At 50.1% G+C, this 20,048-nt stretch overlaps 1 protein-coding gene across 1 annotated transcript in view; it reads left to right on the plus strand.

Annotated features, from left to right (window-relative positions):
- The window catches only part of LOC101658537 (kinesin-like protein KIF26B), a 100,679-nt gene extending 85,369 nt beyond the window's left edge, over positions 1-15,310 (plus strand). The window contains exons 8-10 of the mRNA XM_030887824.2: positions 932-1,134; positions 1,607-1,757; positions 8,075-15,310. Of these exons, the coding sequence (XP_030743684.2) occupies positions 932-1,134; positions 1,607-1,757; positions 8,075-8,223 (503 nt within the window). The 3' untranslated portion in view covers positions 8,224-15,310. The remainder of the gene's footprint in view (positions 1-931; positions 1,135-1,606; positions 1,758-8,074) is intronic.
- The last annotated feature ends 4,738 nt before the right edge of the window (positions 15,311-20,048 follow it).

A 20,048-nucleotide genomic window follows, 5' to 3' on the forward strand; every position in this document is an offset into this window, starting at 1 on the left:
CACTGGTACACATGGTACAAAAACGTGATGGTTTCCCAAAGCCAAAGGCCAGTTCCTTTCAGACTCAGGTGACCGTGGAGGCCCTGTGCGCAGCAGACCAGAGCCACACCTTGGCTTCCTCAGCCTTGCTGAGGTGCTGTTTGGGGCAATGGGACGCCTGCCTCTGCTGGTCCTCCAGGCAAGGCTGCTTATAAAACCCACAGAGACCTGTTCCTGAGGCCAGCAAGCAGCGTGGTTTCACTGTTACCTCCCCAGGCAGATCACAAGCTCCCCCCCAAACACCTTTGTGTTAAACAAACACCAACTATGTGTCAGGTGTTAGTAGCACACCCTTTGGGAAGAATTATCATTGCCTGATTTTGTATTAAGAAGAAAATACTGAGACCTTGGACAAATGAAGGACCTCTGGTGGTGCATTGGCCTGGTAACCACAAGGTCGGTGGTTCAAACCCACCAGCCTCTCTGCTCAGGTGAAGAGGTACAGCCCCCGAAACCCTGCACACGGTCGCTATGAATCAGAATCAACTTGTGGCAATGGGTTTGGTGTTTAGGGGTTTCGGCAAGTTACTTACATTCCTTATACCCCAGTTTTCTCTTCGGTGAGGATTAAATGAGCTACTATGTGTATATTAGTAGAAAGACGTTTTTCTATGGGGGACAGAAAATCCCAAGGAACCATCTAGTCATGGATTGTTCGTGTGGGTCCAGGTGGAACCTGGGAGGTGGTGGTAAAGGGATTGTAAAGGTTTTCCTGAGCTTTGGGAGTCCAGATTGAGTGCGCGTTCCGAGGGATTCATCGTCCAGGAGGGTGGCCAGGGATTGGAACTATTCCAGCCCAGGGTGCTGGTCTCAGCACCGCCCTTTCAGCAAGGTTGGAATTCAAGAACTGAACTCTGGTCTTCCCCCTGCCTCCCCCCACACCCCCACGTAGGCTCACAAAGACGACGGCTCCTCCCAGCGCTCTCCCTGGACACATCCTCCCCGGGCAGAAAGCCCACCAATAGCTCCGGGGTCCGCTGGGTGGATGGCCCCCTGCGGAGCAGCCAGAGGGGCCTCGGGGAACCTTTCGAGATTAAAGTCTATGAAATCGACGACGTGGAGCGGCTGCAGCGGCGGCGAGGGGGCAGCGGCAAGGTGAGACCACCAGTCCCCACCAAGTGGCAGCAACCCCATGGGGCCCCGGGGCAGCTCAGGAAGGGGGCTCAGCCTCAGAGGGATGGGACGCCCCACCAGGATTCTCATGTGGGTGGGAAGCAGCGGCTCCCTCCAGAAGGAGGCCTGGCCCTCAGACCCCCGTTTTGCTATGCGGAGTGTCTTCCTTAAAGGATTAGAGGCTGGGGCGCTGGTGGTCTTGGGGATTTTCTGGCTGTGTATCTTAAGGCTTCATACCCGAGGCTGAAGGGCATGGTCCTGCTTGCAACACAGGCTTGCCCCATGCCTGTGGCGCGGCAGAAATTCAACTGAGATCCTTGGGTGCGCTCCAAACTTCCCCCACCTGCCTCTTGTCCGCTTACGGTTCGTGGGCACTTCTTTCCTGACGAGGTTGTGCTTACTACGTTTGAGCTGATGGCCCCTGTCTCCTCTCTCCCCACTGCCTGGGCTCTAGGAGGTCGCGTGCTTCAACGCAAAGCTGAAAATCCTGGAGCATCGCCAGCAGAGGATCGCCGAGGTCCGGGCCAAGTATGAGTGGCTGATGAAGGAGCTGGAGATGACCAAGCAGTATCTGATGCTGGATCCCAACAAATGGCTGAGTGAATGTAAGACGCAGCGAATCGCCACCGTGTGACTAACGTGGTCCCCAGCTAAGCAGACGGCCAGTCCTCAGGGCCAGCGTTAGGCCGTTGCTGAAGCTGAGGGTGTGCCATGCCCATCGAAAGGAGAGTGGCAGGGAGTTGCAGCCCGCTTCTACTGTGGGCTGGGGACACAGTGAGGGATGAGGAACAGCCCAGGCCAAAACATCTGAGAAGCAGATCCTCCCCCGCACGTGACTGCAGATCTGTCCAACGTAAATTGGACGGCTCCTTGTCTATAGACCTCCTGCCCAGCTCGCATGAAATAGGCCAGAATGGACAGAGCTTTAGGAAGGGTGGAGTGTCGTAGACAGCAAGAAAAACATTTTGAGTGGAAAAAATAACTTATTTTTTTTGTTTTTCACATTGTTACTTTCATTTAATAGTCCACTCAAGATGACAGTAACTATCGAATAACAATTCGGGGCAATTTTGCTCTCTGTACAGAGTCAGTTGTGTCTTATTTATTTGTTCCTAACCATGCCATTTATCACAAACTAGAGCTCAAATCTTGCCCCAAATATAACATTGGCATGGGCACCAGTTCTGGAAGAACTGGGGAATAAAATATCTTACTGTCATTAAGGGTCCCCTCTGCTCGCCCTCCTCTCCTGCAGACCCCAGCTCGTCCCTCCAGCCCCACCAGCCTTGCTCGGCCTCCCTTCCCTCAGTGCTGCCCCTTGCCCCCTCCTGTCGGCCCCCAGCCACAGGCTGGCCGGTGGTGGGTGGGAAGAACATGCTACGAGGAACGTGTGGAAGCTGGGGTTTGCATTCCAGAGAAGCTGGCATTTCACGCTTATCTTCTAATGAACATGATTGAGGCACACCATGCATACAGCAAAATGCATTCCTTTTAAGTGTACAGTTAGATTAAGGTGATCAGATTTAAAGCGGGACACCATTGATGGGGGGGGTGTTCTTGATTAAAAATTTGGTCTATAGGGACCAATTAGACCATTCCCTAGCTTGTCGTGCATTCTTTCCAAAAATCGGGACTTTTTTAAAATGCCAAAAATCGGGACTGTCCCCCCAAAAGCGGGACATCTGGTCACCTTAAGTTAGATGCATTTTGACAAATGTTTATACCCATTCAACTCAAAATGTCGAAAACTTTTAGCACCCCCAAAACTTCCAGGATGAAGTACCGCCAATTTTAACTGGGTCAGCTCCAAAAGAAGCTGCTTTGAAAAACAGGGGGCTTGTGTTTTGGGTGATGAAACTCTTTTCAAAACAGATAGTGGTGATGGTATACATGATAGTGAATGCAATTAGTGACACTGAATTGTACATATTAAAATGCAAGTGTTTTGATATACACACACATATGCATACATATACATATGTGTGTGTGTGTGTGTGTGTGTTTCCAAACCCAAGCTAAGTTCATGCCATCAAGTCAATGCCAACTCACAGTGACCCTATAGGACAGAGTAGAACTGTACCTGTGGGTTTCTGAGCCTTTAACTCTATGGGATTAGAAAGCCCCATCTTTCTCCCAAGGAGCAACTGGAGGTTTCGAACCGCTGACCTTGCAGCTAGCAGCCCAATGTGTAATCACTTATACCGCCAGGGCTCTAACATTTATCTCCGCGCAGTGAACATGTTACGAATGCTGATGACATCAGACTAGGTCAAGGAGAATATGGCAGGATGGGTGCGGTGCCCCTTAGCACCGTCTGCTTCCCAGGGCACTCTTGTCTGTAAGAATGGGTCGGAACTTCTCAGCCAGGCACCTCGCTGGTTTGTGGGGAAGGCTAAGGGGTGTCCTGTGAGGACAGGGCATTGTCTCGGAGCTGTGGCTCACTCTGTAGTCTGAGTGACAGTGTTTGGTGGTCGTGACCACAGTCATGCAGACCTGATTTGGTCTGCGGCTTTCCTACTTACTGACTTTGGGACCTCGGCTTGACCTCTCTGCTCTTTGATTCCCTTACATGTCACGTGGGCAGTGCAACGGCGCGTGCTTCATGGAGCTGTTGTGAAGGGACAGTAGCTTATTCCTGGTCTAGCGTGACCCACGCTGCTGGCATGGGATGCAAGCGCACCACCGGGCTGTCATCATCATTGCTATCACCCCAGAGCACAAGAAAATAGAAGTTCCCAACAGGAAGTGCTTCCCTCGCATCTGCTTGCACCTTGCGCGGAGTTTGGTCCTTCATTAGAAATTAGGACCCAGACAGGATCTCTTTGGTTCCAGGGGGCATGCCTCGGAGTCCCTAAGGGACTGACAAGACGGAAGGCATTCAGGAGCACTGCCTCGCTCCCACGTGGAGTCAGTCCCTGGGTGCCTCAGCCACGAACCAAGTGGGCTAAATCCACCCTCAGAGGTGTCTTGGAATAAGGCCTGGTGATCCACTGCTGACAAATCAACCCGCTCTGACACGCACACGGTCACCATGACTCAGAACCAGCTTCTGTCTTTGTTCCTGCTTTCTTTTAACCCGACCACTTACACACGCAGGCATAGCGCTTTTTCTCTCCTGTGCCAGAACCCTTTCCATTGTCGTGAAGACCCCGGCACCCCAAGATCCAGTCAGTCAGCTCCCCTTCGTCCTCACGCCTCTCGTCAGAATTTTAGGATTCGAAAGGTGTGTGTGCCCACCAGGCTTGAAAACGGTCTTACAAAGTCGCATGTGTTCCCAGCCACGATAAACCGCGCTGCATGGGTGTTTGGAAGCTTCCAGAAAACTTGTTTTTGCCTTCTGCCCTTTGTGCCCACAGCCTCAAGTCAATTCTGATGCACAGCTACCCTGTGGGCTGGAGTGGGATTGGCCCGCAGGGTCCCTGAGGCTGCTTTCTGGGGAAGGTGGCTGCCATGGAGCCACTGTGGGTTCAAATGGCAGCCCTTTCACTGGGCAGCTGAGCGCTTTACTCTTTGAACATGCCAGACATCAGTGATGTTTTTATCCAGAGAAAGGGGAGACGCAGAAGGCTAGATGAAAGGGAAATACAGATTGTTTCTTGAAGACCGGAGTGAGAAAATCAATGCGGCTGCACGCTGACTATTCCCTGGGGCGGGGCTGCAGCAGGCCCAGGATTCGGCTTAGAGACACGTGTACCGGAGTCTCCCACTTTGGAATTCTGATCAACCCCTTGAGAGATGGCATAGCAATATAGACTGATGTGGCTCTGGGTTTTTGTTTCAGATCTTAGACAGGTTCTTGGGAACCCAGGGTTGCATCCCCAACCCGAGTCCTTACTAGCTTTGTCACTGGCCCAGGCCCAGGCCTTCTCCAAATCTCTGTTAAGTCGGTCGTCTGTGAAACGAAGTTGTGTCTGATGACAATCTCTCATGATTCTGTAGCACGTGACAGATTTCAAACGTATTCACACCCGTCCTTTGTATTTTATTCTGCTCAGTGACTCTTCCAGGTGGGCAGGGTAAGGATTTTACAGATAAGGAAACAGATGAGGTGAAAGCCAAGCAAGGGCAAGGCTCCTCTGTGGACCCAGGCCCATGCCCACCCACCTCAAAGCCCACCCTGTACTGCCGCACCCCTCTACTCAGGCACCACTGGGCCGTGTCAGAGACTCCGATCAGGAGCGGCTGGCCCAGAAGCCGGCTTTCGAGGAATGGAAGGAAGCAGGATCTTTGGCTCTCAGTGAGTCTGAATGTGCAGCAAGGCCCCTGAGCCTCAAACCCTACCTTGTCTTCTGAATGAGAAAACAAAAGGGCCCCTTGGGTCCATTCCCACTCGTGGTGGCCACGCGCGGGTCACAGGGAACCGCGCTCTGCAGGGTGCAGCACCAGGCCTCTGTTCCAAGTGCTTTCGGCTGGACTCCACACTCACTCTTCTGGCTAGTAGCCCACTACATAGCCATTTGTGCCCCCAAGGCCTGAACATTCGGGTGCCTCTCTGGGTCCTAAAGCTCGGTGTAAGGAGCCCTAATTATAAGTTTGGATTTCATTATCGTTATCAAATTTCTCAAATGTGAAATTGCATTAAGAAGTACCAAGAGAGGGAACCTATTATAAGGAACTATATGTGACCCCTTCCTGGGGGACAGACAACAGAAAAGTGGGTGAACGGAGACGTCGGACAGGGAAAGATATGACAAAATAATAATTTATAAAGTATCAAGGGTTCCTGAAGGAGGGGGAAGCGGGGAGGGAGGGGAAAAATGAGGACCTAATGCTGGGGGCTTAAGTGGAGAGCAAATGTTTTGAGAATGATGAGGGCAATGAATGTACAAATGTGCTTTACACAATTGATGTATGTATGGATTGTGATAAGAGTTGTATGAGCCCCGATAAAACGATTAAAAAAAAAAAGAAGTACCAAGCGACAGGGTGACATTTCTCAACCTGCTTAGAGAGGCACTTACAAACAGGCGTGAACTCATGTACATAGAACCCACAGTCAGCCAATTGATTCTGACTCATAACACCCTATAGGTCAGAGAAGAACTTCCCCTGAGGGTTTCTGAGGCTGTATGTCTTTATGGGAGTAGAAAGCCTATGAAGCCTATTAGTAACCCACCATGCCACACAAACAAAGGTATAAATGTCACTGAAGTCAGATTACATAAAGGAAGGGCTTTCCCCCCACCCAGCTTAAAGTTTTATTTATTTATACTAAATGCAAAATAATGATACAGGTAGACTCATTCTCAGATTCTATGGGGGAGATGGGTGGAGGTAGATGGTGTTAGGACATTACCTTATCTCCCAGTATAAACAAATAAGTTTAAAAAAAACCTTTCCATGGAGCTAATTCCAACCCATAAACCAGAATAGAATGTATAAATCAGAGTAGACATGCCCCAGAGGATAATACCACAAGGTTATAATCTTTATGGAAGTAGACTGCTACAGCTTTCTACCATGGAGAAGCTGGGTTTGAACTACCAACTTTCCAGTGAGCAGGCACGCATGTAGCCACTGTGCCATGAGGACGCATTCGTCCTCAGTATAACCACCGTCAGAGTGACTGACTCACAATGGCCCTGTGGGGTTTTTAATAGCTGATTTTCAGAAGTAAGTCACCAGATCTCTCTTCCAAGGCATCTCTGGATCAACTCAAACCTTCAACCTTTTGGTTAGTGTGGGGCGAGAAGAGTCCCCCACAAATCATCACAAGTCCGGGAGGCGCAATTGTACAGTGATAATGAGTAAAGATTATAGTAAAGTCGTAGAGAGCATGAGAGGTAGAGGAGAGATTGAAATAATGGAGTCAGAAAAATTCATGATAGCATGCTCACCTCAGCCCTGCTTGGTGGTCCTCGTGGGGGGAGCCCGGCCACGAGAGCAGGAGAGAGCTCCAGGCGCGAGAGCAGGAGAGCCCCCGGGGCCGAGGACTGGGGAGAGCTTCCACTTTATTGCTAACCAAGGGTTATATCTCATTAGGCGGACATGATTACAGGTAACCACATGTCACAGGAACGGGTAGTACAATAGGCAGTACAATAGTACAATGTGTAGGAAGGGGATGTATGATTGGCATAAGCGTAACAGGAAGGGGATGAGCTAGGGGTGTGCCCATAGGAATGGGAAGGTCTAGGGGTATACATGTGACAAGATGGGTGGACCCTAGATTCATGATGGCAGCCTAACCTTGGTCATCCTTGGGCGGGTTTGACCTCTTTGGTGTCTCCTACAAGGGAACAGAAGACTACTATCCTTATCAGAAGGGAGTGGGCCCTACTTGTGGGATAAGCAGTGGTGTCTGCTTGCTCTGATGGCTACTCCTGATGATCTCCAAGTGTATAGTCATTCGCAAGCAGCTAAGTTTGGCATATATTTGGGGGAGACAACTTGGGAGAAATCCTTCTGTTTCCCATAGGTTAGCAACCATGGGTGGTGACTATTCAGCCCATCCAGAGAGTCCATCCCTCAGTCTAGTCTCAACAAAATTTTAAGGAGTCCTGGTGGCATGGTGGTAACACGTGGGGCTGCTTCGTGCAAACAAGGGTCGGCAGTTGGCACCCACCAGCTGCTGCGCAGCATAAAGACAAGGCTTTCTACTCTGGCAAAGAGTGATGGTCTCAGACACCCACAGGGGCAGTTCTACCATGTCCTACAGGGTCATTACGAGTGGGCATGAGCTTGATGGCAACGAGCTGAGTTCAAGATATAATTAAAGCAAAACGCCTGCCAAGACAGTTAAAAACTAGCAAATGAGATCGTCTTTCCTTCTCATGCTGAGCTAGGCAGGAGGCCGTGCCAATATGGATTCAGGTAGACCGTCCCGGAAAGGGACAGCGTGGCCCAGGCTGAGCGTTTCCACACCCTTCCTTCCTTCCCCGTGTGCTCCCGGAGTCTCCACCGGTCTCTTCCTCTCTTGCAGTTGACTTGGAGCACGTTTTGGAACTGGATTCCCTGGAGTACCTGGAAGCGCTCGAGTGCGTGACGGAGCGCCTGGAGAACCGTGTCAACTTCTGCAAGGCCCACCTCATGATGATCACCTGCTTCGACATCACTTCTCGGCGCCGATAAGAAGAGCTGGACCCCTGGCCCACAGCCCCTCACAGAGACGGTCACACCCTGGGTTGGCAGCACTCAAAGACACTAGAACGAGGATGAAGGTTGGTGGCAAGTCTGGAGCGGACGTTGAATAGAAGGCGAGGATTCTTTTGTGTTCTGTAGGACAGGTGCACACACCAAACACGTGGAAGGAGACAATGATGGGAAGCCCAAGGGACGTCACAGCCCCACGAGACTGAAAAAGCACTTTGAGGAACTTTAAAGACCTTGTTTGTACATAAGAACTGTTAGCAAAAGACACCTCCCCCTTCTCGCTTTCCGAGGACGGGGAGGGTGGGCGTAGGATTGCCGTGGAAGCTAAAGGAAAACAACAGGAAAAAAGTTACCCAGAATGACTGATTAAGTGCCTTGCAAATCTTTATTATTACCCAAACATTTATGTTCGTACTGTCTTGTGTACAGATGGTGCTAGTCAAGACGAAAACAGCAACGACGCAACAACGGAAAACGAACCCCCAACACATCTTTTGCAGTGTATTTATAGCTCGTTTCCTCTTGGTGTTTTATCCTCTTTCTAACTCACTGTTTCTAAGGATGTTGTGTTTGTAGAGATTTCCTAATCAGTATTGCATATGAATAAATGTTAACCGTCCTCTATGGTTCTTCTGGTCAGGCCTCTTGGCAGAGCCCGGAGACTTCATCACACAAACCAGGGTGTTCCCTGAGGTTGTGAGCAGCAGGGGAGGCAGGATGCCACCTCCCAGACAGCACACGGCCAGGGACAGACTCAGCACTGAGTGAGGAGCAGGCGCACATGAGCTCTAGCAAGCAGAAGAGAAAGACTAACCCATATGGTGTGGGCCCTGCGTGACTCTCATCAGTAGGATGGTCTGTTCCCAGTTCCCTCGCTAAGTCTGGACACATGGACTGATCCTTTCCCCAGCAATCCAGGCCTCGCAAGGGCCCCCGATGTTCCTCATGTTCATTTCTATCCCAAAGACTCTTGGTTGAAAGCTTGAACCATTCCCACAGAGCCATACTTTTTAATTTTCGAGTTTTGTCTATTGATGAAAGCAGCCCCCTCTCCCCCCCACCTCCCCAAGGAGAGACCATCATCTCGGGCTGACCTAAGCTAAGAGACTCAAGCAGTTTGAGTTGAGGACAAGATCAGGTCTTGAGATTGCAAAGCGAGTGCACTTTCCTGTTGTGCAGACGAGCGAGACGTTCAGCTCCTACCCAAGAAGGCTGAAGGCCCTCACCCTTGACACCTGGAGGCAGAGAAAGCTGCCTTCTCGACAACTCCTTGACTGTGGAGAGGCACAGGGCCGAGGTTAAGGAATACAGGAACGCAGCTCTTGTATTGTCCGTCTCTGCGCAGTTTACTCCGACTCGTGTGGGCCACATGTCAGACTGTGACATTGCCCCATCCTGTGCCATCTCCATGGTCCTTGGCATGTTTGGGCCCTTTGTTGTAGCCATTGTGTCCACTCATCTCATTGACAGTCGCCCTGGTTTTGGTTGACCCCTACTTTATCAAACATGATGTCGTTCTTCGCTTCCCAAGACTTAGAACCTTCTCAGATTTAGATTCATCCTTCCCTACAATATTTCCCTAAGGGATTAGTGAACTCACCAGAGTGATAGAACCCAAGGAAGTGAGTGGTCAAGGGATTTGCCTGGTAACAGCTGTGGGGCGGCAGAGGCAGCTCAGGGCCCTCTCCCAGAGGGCCAGCTTTCTTGATGCTGAGGGAGCCAGCAATTTGCACATAGTCCTCTTCAAGTTTTCACCTCCAATGCTATAGACCTCCACGAGTCTCTTTAGGCGAGATAGTGGCCGCTAACCAATTCCCCAAAGAAGGTGTTCTGCCAGTGCCCCTGTGAACACATCACTCCCAGCTCAGCCAGCTCGGCACCCAGCAGGGCTCAGCGAACTCTGTAGCGGGGAGCTGATGTCTCCTGAGCCTCAGAGCACTCGTCCCAGCAGCCTGTGGACTTAGGACAGGGCAAAGCTGGCCCTGTTTGCTCACTGGTTTTGAGACCAGCCCGTCAACTAGACACCAACTCCGAGGATCCTAAGTCGTAATTGGCACGTTCTGTATGAGTCTGCTCAGAAGCAGAGGGGCTCACAGGAGATCCGCCCCAATGTGCTGGTTAAAGGCATGGGAGTTATAAGTTACATGGAGTTAGCCATTTCCCCCTCTGTAGCATCACCCAACTTCAGTTGTGTGTCATCCCAGTTTCTTAACGGAAGCCCATTCTGGAGGACATCTCCATGAAGCGGAACCGAGCCTGGGCTCCCAGCACTTGTGTGAGTAGGTGAAAGCTGCTGGGTCCTCAAAGGCGCCAGCTTGGGTTTCAGTTTAGCCCTGGGCAGCCCTTCTGGTTGTTAGTGTGAAATACGCCACTTCACGCAAAGCCTGTCCTGTCCCGGGTGAGTATTCCAAGTCCTGTTGGCACTTCATTCACTTGATACGGACCCAGTGTGCTCGCTTTGGCCCTGGGGTACAGGCTGCATTCACCTCCCTAAGCCATCAGCTCCAGGATACGGGTGCCTTTCCTGGAGGAAAACCAAGTGAGAAGAGCTACCTAGATTTCAAACCTCGGCCACCGGGCTCTTTCCTAGCCAGGCCCCTGCCTACGCCCCCTTTCTTACATTTAGCACAGCGGGGCGTGAAACCAAGAACTGTTTCCCTGAGATTGCCTGCCCAAGCTGCTGAGGCAACCTTACAGAGCAAATGCACGGGACTCTGTGGGCCATGGGTTAGGAAAGCAATTCCATGTGCATGTTGTCCATTCTGGCTTTTTCTTTAAGCCTAAGGAAGCTGACAATGTATTCATTTACCAGAGATGGATAAACCATGGATCTGTGCTAGGTGTTCGTTCCTGGCTCTGCCTAGACACAGCAGACCTGGCCAACCCCTGAAGAATGATGCTCTGTGCAATGACCGTAAGGTTGTTCCAGATTGCACTTTGGTTTGGACAACAGCCCACAGAGACAAAGAGGAATGACAAAAACCAAATTAATTGCCCTCAAGTCGATCTTGTTTTACTGGATAGGGTAGAACAGCCCCGGTGGGTTTTCAAGACTATCACTCTTTACGGGAGTAGAAACCATCATTCCCCCCCAAGGAGCAGCCAATGGTTTCAAACTGCTGACCTTGCAGTGAGCAGCCCAATGTACAACCACTCGTTCACCAAGGAGGCCATGGAGCCAATTTCTAGTGCATTATTCACAAATGAAAAGATCAGGAGAATGTTTGTTTGCAATTAATGTTTAGATATGAAAGCCCCGACTTGTCTGAAAGGTACCATCTCCCCCAAATACAAAATCGATCAGTTTGAGAGTAGATCAAAACTAAGATTCCACAGCCATAACCTCCCAACTGCTGCCAGCACGCACCCCTTCCCCCCAGGAAAAGGAAAGAAAAGAAGGAGAAAGCAAATGGTGATACTGTCGGTCCAGGAGCAAGGCCAGATAGTATTTCATGATGGTGTTTCATGCTGAGGTAGTTTGCTTTATCCTGGGCGTCCAATTCCCACCTGACAACTGCCACCTTTGATCTACTTGTCCTTGAAGTCCCCTCTGAGTCCTGGGGAAGCTGCCTCTCCCTTTCATCTCTGCCTGATTTGAAATCAGAGCACTCTGCCTGTTGTTTTATCTCCGTTGCTATTCGGAACATGGGGACTCAGGATGCAAATGCAGAGGTTGGTCTCATATTGACACAGGTGGGGCTCATACAAGGACCCCCACAGGAGGCTGCAGTTGTTTGGGTTTGTTTCCCCCCAATATTAGAAGCTGGGATAAAAGACCAGGCAGTCGGCTTGGGGAATTTGGCAGACAGGAGCTAGGCCCGGCTTGTCATAAATTAGCCTCAAGCCTAGTGTGTCCCTGTAAGGTGACAGTGATTCCATTACAGTCACACATGCATGACGGTGGTTCGCAAAGTAACACAGACTCAATAGTGTGTTTGCTGCGTGGGTCTGCTGTGGAGCAAGACACGCAGTTGTGCCTACACGGGGACGCCGCTTCTGTCCCTGTGGGCAGCGCCTCCTTTGGGCTTCCAATTCTAATGCTCATCGTCAGCTTGGTTAGGCTGTAAGCCTCCCCGACTGGGATCAAATCACATTCAAAACCTGGTTGTTATTCTTGGGGTAGAGGGTCAGGCTTCCAGGAGCGCACTTTGTGTTCAATGCAAACATCGCTGCCCGCGTCCTCGCGATGGCAATGTTGCCCTGACTGTAGCTCCGCTCCTCATTCCACACAGGGCTCCAGACTGAACAGCAGCGAGTTCACTTCCAGACTGAACATGGCAGCGTGCCTAAACGCACACACTGTGTTTTCCTTCCAGACTCTTGGCCCTCTCTGAGCATCTACGCAAAGATTTCCTAACTTTTCAGGCATGGACCCTGAAGCCATAGCCGTACAAAGGACAACTTTGAAGTCCTGTTCGCTGCTAGCTGATACAGAGTCCACTGTGGCTCCCACCTGCTGTCCTTGTCACCTGGCCCAGCTTCACTGCCAGGTAGCAAGTCCCACACCGGAGGCCAGCACCGCCCCCTGTACTCGGGTCCAGCGGAAATAAAGCCAGAGGTGCAGTCTCACTGAACACCTTGCCAGTTTAAGTTCTTTCTCTGGGGCTGAGGGTTAGGGAAGGTGGCAGAAATATAACGATCACATCCATTTAATTACAGCATCTCTCCCAGAAAATAATCTGTCAACATCTGTGGGTAAACATTCAATTCAATTATGTCATGGAGCAATCTTTCTGACAAAATACATACCCTTTGTAACAAACTGCTCATTATTTCCAGATTTAAAACACAAAAACAGTTCCAACCCCCAAAATGCGCTTGACGTTAAAGTCATTTCTCAAAAAAAAAACCAAAAGAATCCCCCAAAACCCACAAATTTATCTCCCTGTCCCTGATCATTGTCTGCATTGGGGTAACCCCACTCAGAAATGGAGATGATGTCCCATGTTGGGCATAAGAGTGGTGTGGGTGCTTGCTGGCCTCTCGGGTGTTAGTCTTCCCAGTGTCTGTTGTGGTGGGCTGGCTCCTGAAACATGGGCATGCCTGCATCTGTGTCTGTGTACATAGAGGTGACCTTCAAAACCAAAAAATAAAGAAAGCTCCAACAACAAAATCCAAATTAAGGGTCCCTCGACTGCCAGCGAACACCCTGCACATTCATGTTCAATTTTTGAAGAAGCTATCACGATCTGTAATCTCATGATGTCTAATAGCGTTGCCTGCGTCTTATCATTTCTGTTTGCCTCGTGGTTGGGATGTGGCTGGTCAGTGGATTGGTCTGTGGCTGTGTTTCCTCCGTGCTCTCAAAGTCTGTTGGGGAGACACGGGGTAGGGGTGGGAACATAGAAATAACCCAGGAGAAGAGGGATTACGGTGCAGTCCTCAAAGTACGGGCTTAGTGCAAGATCTAAGCTGTTCATAGAATAAGTGCCCAAAGGGGCCAAGATACCTTCCTTTTGAATTTGAGGATAATGTATGTGCGAAGGCGACTGCACAGGCCTGGGGACAAAGGGCCCAGCGTCTTCCGAATGGGTCACTACTAAATGGGGTGGGGTAAGCTGAAAATACTAGGCGTCTACATTTCCTTAAGAACCCCCCTATCCCTGGTGCTACTAAAGGGGTTTAGGAAAACACGTAGTATTTCTTACTTTGAATCTCTATAGTACCTGTTTGTTTTTCATTTCTGGAGAAAACAAAGCACTTTAGTGAGTCTTACAACCCATGCTGCTTAAGGCATCGTTTCCCCTCACTGCGCCCCTGAGAGGCAGGGAGGGGCCGGGGGCAGTAGTCTCATTTAAGAGGCAGCTAAACCTGGGGGGGAAGCCTTAAGCGAGGAGTAAGGGAGCCCCGAGGACCAGGCCCAGCTTCTTCCCCAGCTATGCAAACTTGGGCAAGTCACTTAACCTTGCTGAGCCTCAGATTCCCCATCAGAAAAGTAGGGGTGATGCCAGCTGCCCTTTGGGATGGTATGAAGAAAAAATGGTATAATTGAAGAAAAGTGCTTTGAAGAAATTAAAGCTCGATGAGAGCAAGGGATAAGCACTTATCAAAGAAGCAACCGTAGTCAAGAGTTCACAAGTGGTCAAGTTCACAGTCATTTGTGACTGTGCACACAAGTAGCAGAACTGGGATGTGCAAGGTTTGCTCTTCCCACTAAATAGCAGTGCTCCAGGCGTGTATGTGTGAATTGCACACACCCCTCCTGTGCTCCTGGGTGTGTGTGCAGGGGTGGGGATGCACACACTGTACAGAGGGTGGGCAGCCTGGGAGAGAGTATACCAGGTCCCAAAACGGCTTCCTAATGCCAGTTCGGGCAACAGTCCTCTGGTCTTAGGCAGTTCACCTAACTCCTCTGGAACTTGGTTTTCTAATCTGCAAAAAGAGGATGCGTACTAAGTGATTTCCTGGGTCCTTTGGTCTAGCTCTCTGGTTCCATGATGAACAATGTATGTATGTATATAGAAATATGCTTATCTGTAGAAACGGGCCGATTGATGATTGGAAACCACCGGCCTGCCCAAGTGCTGTTCTTGTGTCAGAACCCATGAACTCACCAAGTCCATAAAAGCTTGTTTCAAAATTCCGTGCTAGTAGTGGATGACGTTGCTTTCCAGTCACTGTTTAACTGGATGAAAAATGGTGCCATTTGAAAAAAAAAAGTTCTTAGCACACACGTATTTGCTGTCCACATTGTTTTAATCAAGTTCACTGTTGCCGTCAAGACATTCAGCCATTCTGTACTTGGGCAGGTTCCAACAGCCTATTTGCAAGCAGGCTGGTGTTGTGGGGGGGCCTTTATGTCGCTATATAAATGTTGCCTGTTGGCTTGATCACGGTAAATATAAGCAGGCTGCTTGGAGAACCGTCCAGAAAAGACAGTTCTCATTCTCACAAACGGGCGACATGATCCCATTAAGCTGTGTGCCATTTCCAGTGTGAAGACATTGTTTGCTGGCTAAGATCTCTGACTTTTTGTGGCATATGAGGTATAAAATGTTGTTTGAACAAGAATCTGGTGTTTAAAAGAATCAAACTATGATGGCATTAAATGTTCACTTCTATTCTACTCGGAGTCATGAATTCCTCTCTCTCTGACTGCATCATGAGGGGAAAGCAAGTCAAGGGCTTGATGGGGGGGAGTCTTCTAAGGTGAACAGCAACTTGGCCTTGGCCTGCCTCCCAGCCCCTCAAAGGGCCTCCTGGGCTTAGCGGATCTGATCCACTGTGGCTCTGTCCTCCAACAAGCTCAGACACTCGGAAGGCGAGGGGGAGCCGCAGAGCGCCACCCCCACCCCCACCCCATTGTTCCAAAGCCAGGAGTCAGCCGCTGGGCCGGAGGTCACAATGAAAAGCAGCGTGAAGAAGTGCCTTGGTGTCCCGAGAATCCCACAGAATCAGGTCATCCTCCATCACTGCATGTTGCTTGGGCATGGGCTTGTCAGAACAGTGTTTATTGCAACAGTAGCCAGGTACATTCCTGGAGAGAGGTCTCCTGGGGAGTGCGCACACACACACACACACACACACGTTCGGCGTAGCTCTTGCCGCCTCCACGAGTTATTGCTGATGACCTCACATCTCCTTCTGCCCTGTTCGCATCTGCCTCTTCAGGGAGGCGCTGCTGTGGACTGAAAGCACAGGAGTGAGGCAGGCCACACAGAAGATGCGCGATCTCTTTCCAGCCTCTGGAGGTAACAGTTCCCTGAGCAGCACCATGGCGCGGCTGGGTAGGCGTTCCCCAGATGTTGGTACCTTCCATCCAATCAACTGAGTGCCCCATCCCCAGTCCCAAGATTTTTGGCAAGCGAGGGTGGGAAGCAAATATGCATATTCTGCTTTCTTGGCAAGGCTTCTGCTCGGAACCCCTGTCCTCTTCTCGGTTGAGCTCCAGGTTCCCCGTCCTCCTCCCTAAATCCTAGACCAGACTCCCTGTAGGCTACGCTAGCAGAAGCCGTAAGTCCTACAGTCCCCCAGCATGAACGCCTTCCACTCGGAGAGCAGGGAGAGTGCTACCATTCCCTTGAGAGCAGCCATAAGAAGTGGCATCTGGAATGGTGGCTCATTACCTCATTGTTCCTCACTGTCAAAGCCATCTCTCACATCTTCTGTGTGGCCTGCCTCACTCCTGTGCTGTCAATCCACAGTAGCGCCTCCCTGAAGAGGCAGATGCGAACAGGGGAGAAGGAGATGTGAGGTCATCAATAACTCGTGGGGGCGGGGAGAGCTACGCCGAACAGATCTTCTTTGTCTCTCAGGTCACCAAGCTCTCAAAATGGTTGCAGTCAAAGCCAGAGCCCATGTGAGGCAGAAACCTGTCAGACAGAGGGCGCTAGAAAAAAACGGTGCGGCTGCACCCTGTGAAAGGCGAAAGAAACCTCGTGAGACCTGGAAAACAAGGCAGTCCTGCCGAGCACCAGTCTCGCGGGTTTCACAGTACGAATAGTGTTTTGATGATGTCCGTCATTTTCAGTACTGTCTTTGTGGCTCAGGCCCGGGTCCCGGCTCTCGGCGGCTATTCTCCCACAGCAGTAAGATGCACTCTACCCAGGTGCCACAGGGGGACTGGAAGGGCGCAATCAGCAAACAAACACACTCTTTCCAGAAACAGCAGGCTGGCTCTCCCTGCATGTGGGTGAAGAAAATGCCTCCTGGTCCCATCTGGGCCAGCTGCAGTGTCGGACATGCCACCAGAAGAGCATCCAGGTGAAGGCACTGCTTCTAGAACCCCCTTCTGGACACACAAAGCACTTGGGGTTCAAGGCATTGACCGATCAGTGGTGGGTATGCTTTATGTGTTAGTCTGAGTGGACTAGAGCAACAAATCCAGAGACCCTCCTCATGTATGTAAGAGAGAGTTTTATATCCGAGTAATTGTATGTTAAGAAAACATCCACGCCCAGTCCAGATCAAGTTCTTAAGTTCAATATTAGCCCATGAATTCCAATTCAGACTCTCAAAACACATGCAATCATGCCAAAGGTAGGAAGATCACAGGCCAGTGGGTGGACAGTCCTGTGGGTCCAGTGGCAGTGGAAACATTTCTCCAGGGCTCTGGCTGCCATCAGCATGGCTCCATGTGGCTTGTCATTAGGGGTGTGAAGCAGAGAGAGTATGTGTCTTGCCTCCAGGGAGGAAGACAAGAGTTTCCAGAATCCTCAGGAGAAGGCCATGCCCACACAGAGGCGTGATTGGCTATGACCTAATTTGCTCACGTTGACAGGAGATTATATAACTGCCACAGCTCATAGCACCCAGGGATGCCTCTGATTTGTCTCTATCCCACCTCTAGAACAGAGCCTGAAGTACAGGGGGCCCTCCATCAGTATTTGTCAGTTGAATGAATGAGTATGAATGAATGAGTGGAAGGATCCTCTTTGGGAGAGGAACATGGAAAGAAACTAAGCAGGGCCTGCTGACGTATCAGTCCTCCACCCCACCACCCCTCCCTTGACGGCAAATCTTCAGCTAGGGTTAGGAACCTAATTCACAACAGAGAAGAGGCAAGAGGCCACTTGGAGTCAACCCCACCTTCTGGGCTAATTCTACCCATGCCTTGACCTCCCACCCACCCACACACCAACCTTGGCATCCTAAGTGATTTCTCTCCCCAAGAGATAAACCCATGGCCAGTCAGTCAGTTTTCACTTATATGAAGCCAATAGGACAGAGTAGGGTTTCCTAGGCTGTATATCTTTAGGGAAACAAACTGCTTCCTCTTTCTCCCATGGAGGGGCTAGTGGGTTCAAACCACCAACCCTTGGGTTCATTCTCTGTACCTGAGTGTTTAACCACTGCACCAGCAGGACTCCTCCCAGGAGATAGAAGAGTAAAATGCCAGCTCTTATAAGTTCCCACACTACATGTATACAGTGATTACGAAACACATCTTTATTGGCCAGGATACTTCCCTGGTTGCCAATGAATAAACAGGTGCTGAGCGACAAGAATCTCAGTTGGCCAGAAATAGCAGACAAACAGTAAAGTTTCATCTTTTGAAGCAGTGGAGAGCCCTGCTCCCTGCAGCCTTGTCACAAACCCAGAGGGAACAAGTTAGGACAGATGAAGCTTTCTCTCACAGAGGAGGAACCTCAGGCCCTATGCTGCCGTCCAAGTCAACTGCAAGTTGGAGTTCTCAAAACAGAACCCAGGTCTCAGTCTCCTTAACCCGGAGTTCTCAGTAAGAGCTGAAACACTTATTAGATTCTCTGGGAAGCTTTTCCCAAATACATACTTATAATCTGTGAGTGATTGTCCCAACCCCCTCTATTCTTCTTTTTTTTTAAAAAATACTTTTATAAGGAGCTCTTACATGTCTTATCACAATCCATACATTCATCCAGTGTGTCAAGCACATTTACACATATGCCACCATCGTAATTTTCAAAGCATTCTCTTCCCACTTGAGCCCCTGATATCAGCTCTCCACTTCTTCCCCTTCCCTCCCCTGTCCACCCTCCCTCACGAACCCTTGATAAGTTATAGATGATTATTTCCATATCTTACACTGTCCTCCGTCACAACCTCACCCACTTTTCCATTATGATCACTGAAGACAAAATGGGTGCATAAGCAAATGTGGTGAAGAAAGCTGATGGTGCCCGGCTATCAAAAGATATAGCATCTGGGGTCTTAAAGGTTTGAAGATAAGCAAGAGGCCCTCCAGTTCAGAAGCAACAACGCCCACATGGAAGAACACACCAGCCTGTTCGATCATGAGGTGTTGATGGGATCAGGTATCAGCCCCTTACATTCTAACAGTTCATTTGTACCCAGCACTGTGCCTGACGCCACCAGGGAGGCAGAGAAACAGCTTCTACCACACCAAACCAGCTGTTGCTGACTCTCTTCTGACTCTGGGTGACCCCACACATTTCAGAGCAGAATCACATTCCACGGGATTTTCCAGGCTCTGGTCTTGCTGAAGTGGGTCGCCAGGTTTTTCTTTGAAAGTGGCTCTGGCTATGTTTCAACCTTTCCATTAGGAGGCAAGCACTTCACTCTAAGCCACCAGGGAATCTCCCACCCGGCAGAAGCCTGATGCTGAAGGACAAACACACTTTCTAGGCAGGGGGCGGGGGAGTTAGGGTGGGGGGAACACTGGTAGTTCGGTGATAGAATTGTTGGCTTTCATGTGGGAGATTCAGGCTCAGTTTCCAGCCAGCGATTCTCATGCGCAGCCACCACCTACCCAGAGGAGTGTGTGTTTCTGGATTTATTTGGCCTGCTGCTCCTTTTTCAGAAAAATAAAATAAAAATTACTCAGCCCTCCCTGGTAATGAAAAACTTTTGTGCTCTAGTTCATAATCCAGCATAAAGTATAGAGATCTGCTTTTGCTGCCCACTTCCACCCTCCATCATTCCAACACCCCCCCAAGGGGTGGAGCACCCAGTGCTTTAATGTAAGACAGGGACTCCTGGCGGCACTGTTAGGTAAGCATTGGTCTGATAACCTCACAATCAGTGGTTCAAATCCACCAATCATTCCTCAAGGGAATATCGAGGCTGTCTGCTCCTCTAAAGATTGACTGCCTCTAAAACCCTCTGTTGGGTGGATCTAAGTCAGAATCAACTTGATGGCAGAGGGCTCTGCTTGGTGTAAGAAAGGAGCCTGCAAACCCACTTAGTGTGAGAAAAGAGGTGCTGTGGATTAGGTGTTGAGGTGCTAATAATAAGTCAGTTCAGCTGAGACTCTCTTCTCCCATAAAGATGTAAAGTGTTGGAAACCCTGTACAAGGTCGCTATGGATCCGGATCCACTTGCTGGCAGTGAGTTTGGTTTGGTTTCCGTTTAGTGTAAGAAAAGGC

This window comes from Echinops telfairi, unplaced genomic scaffold (assembly GCF_000313985.2).
Source record: "Echinops telfairi isolate 266 unplaced genomic scaffold, ASM31398v2 ScPeMD7_7424;HRSCAF=8462, whole genome shotgun sequence".
Taxonomy (NCBI): domain Eukaryota; kingdom Metazoa; phylum Chordata; class Mammalia; order Afrosoricida; family Tenrecidae; genus Echinops; species Echinops telfairi.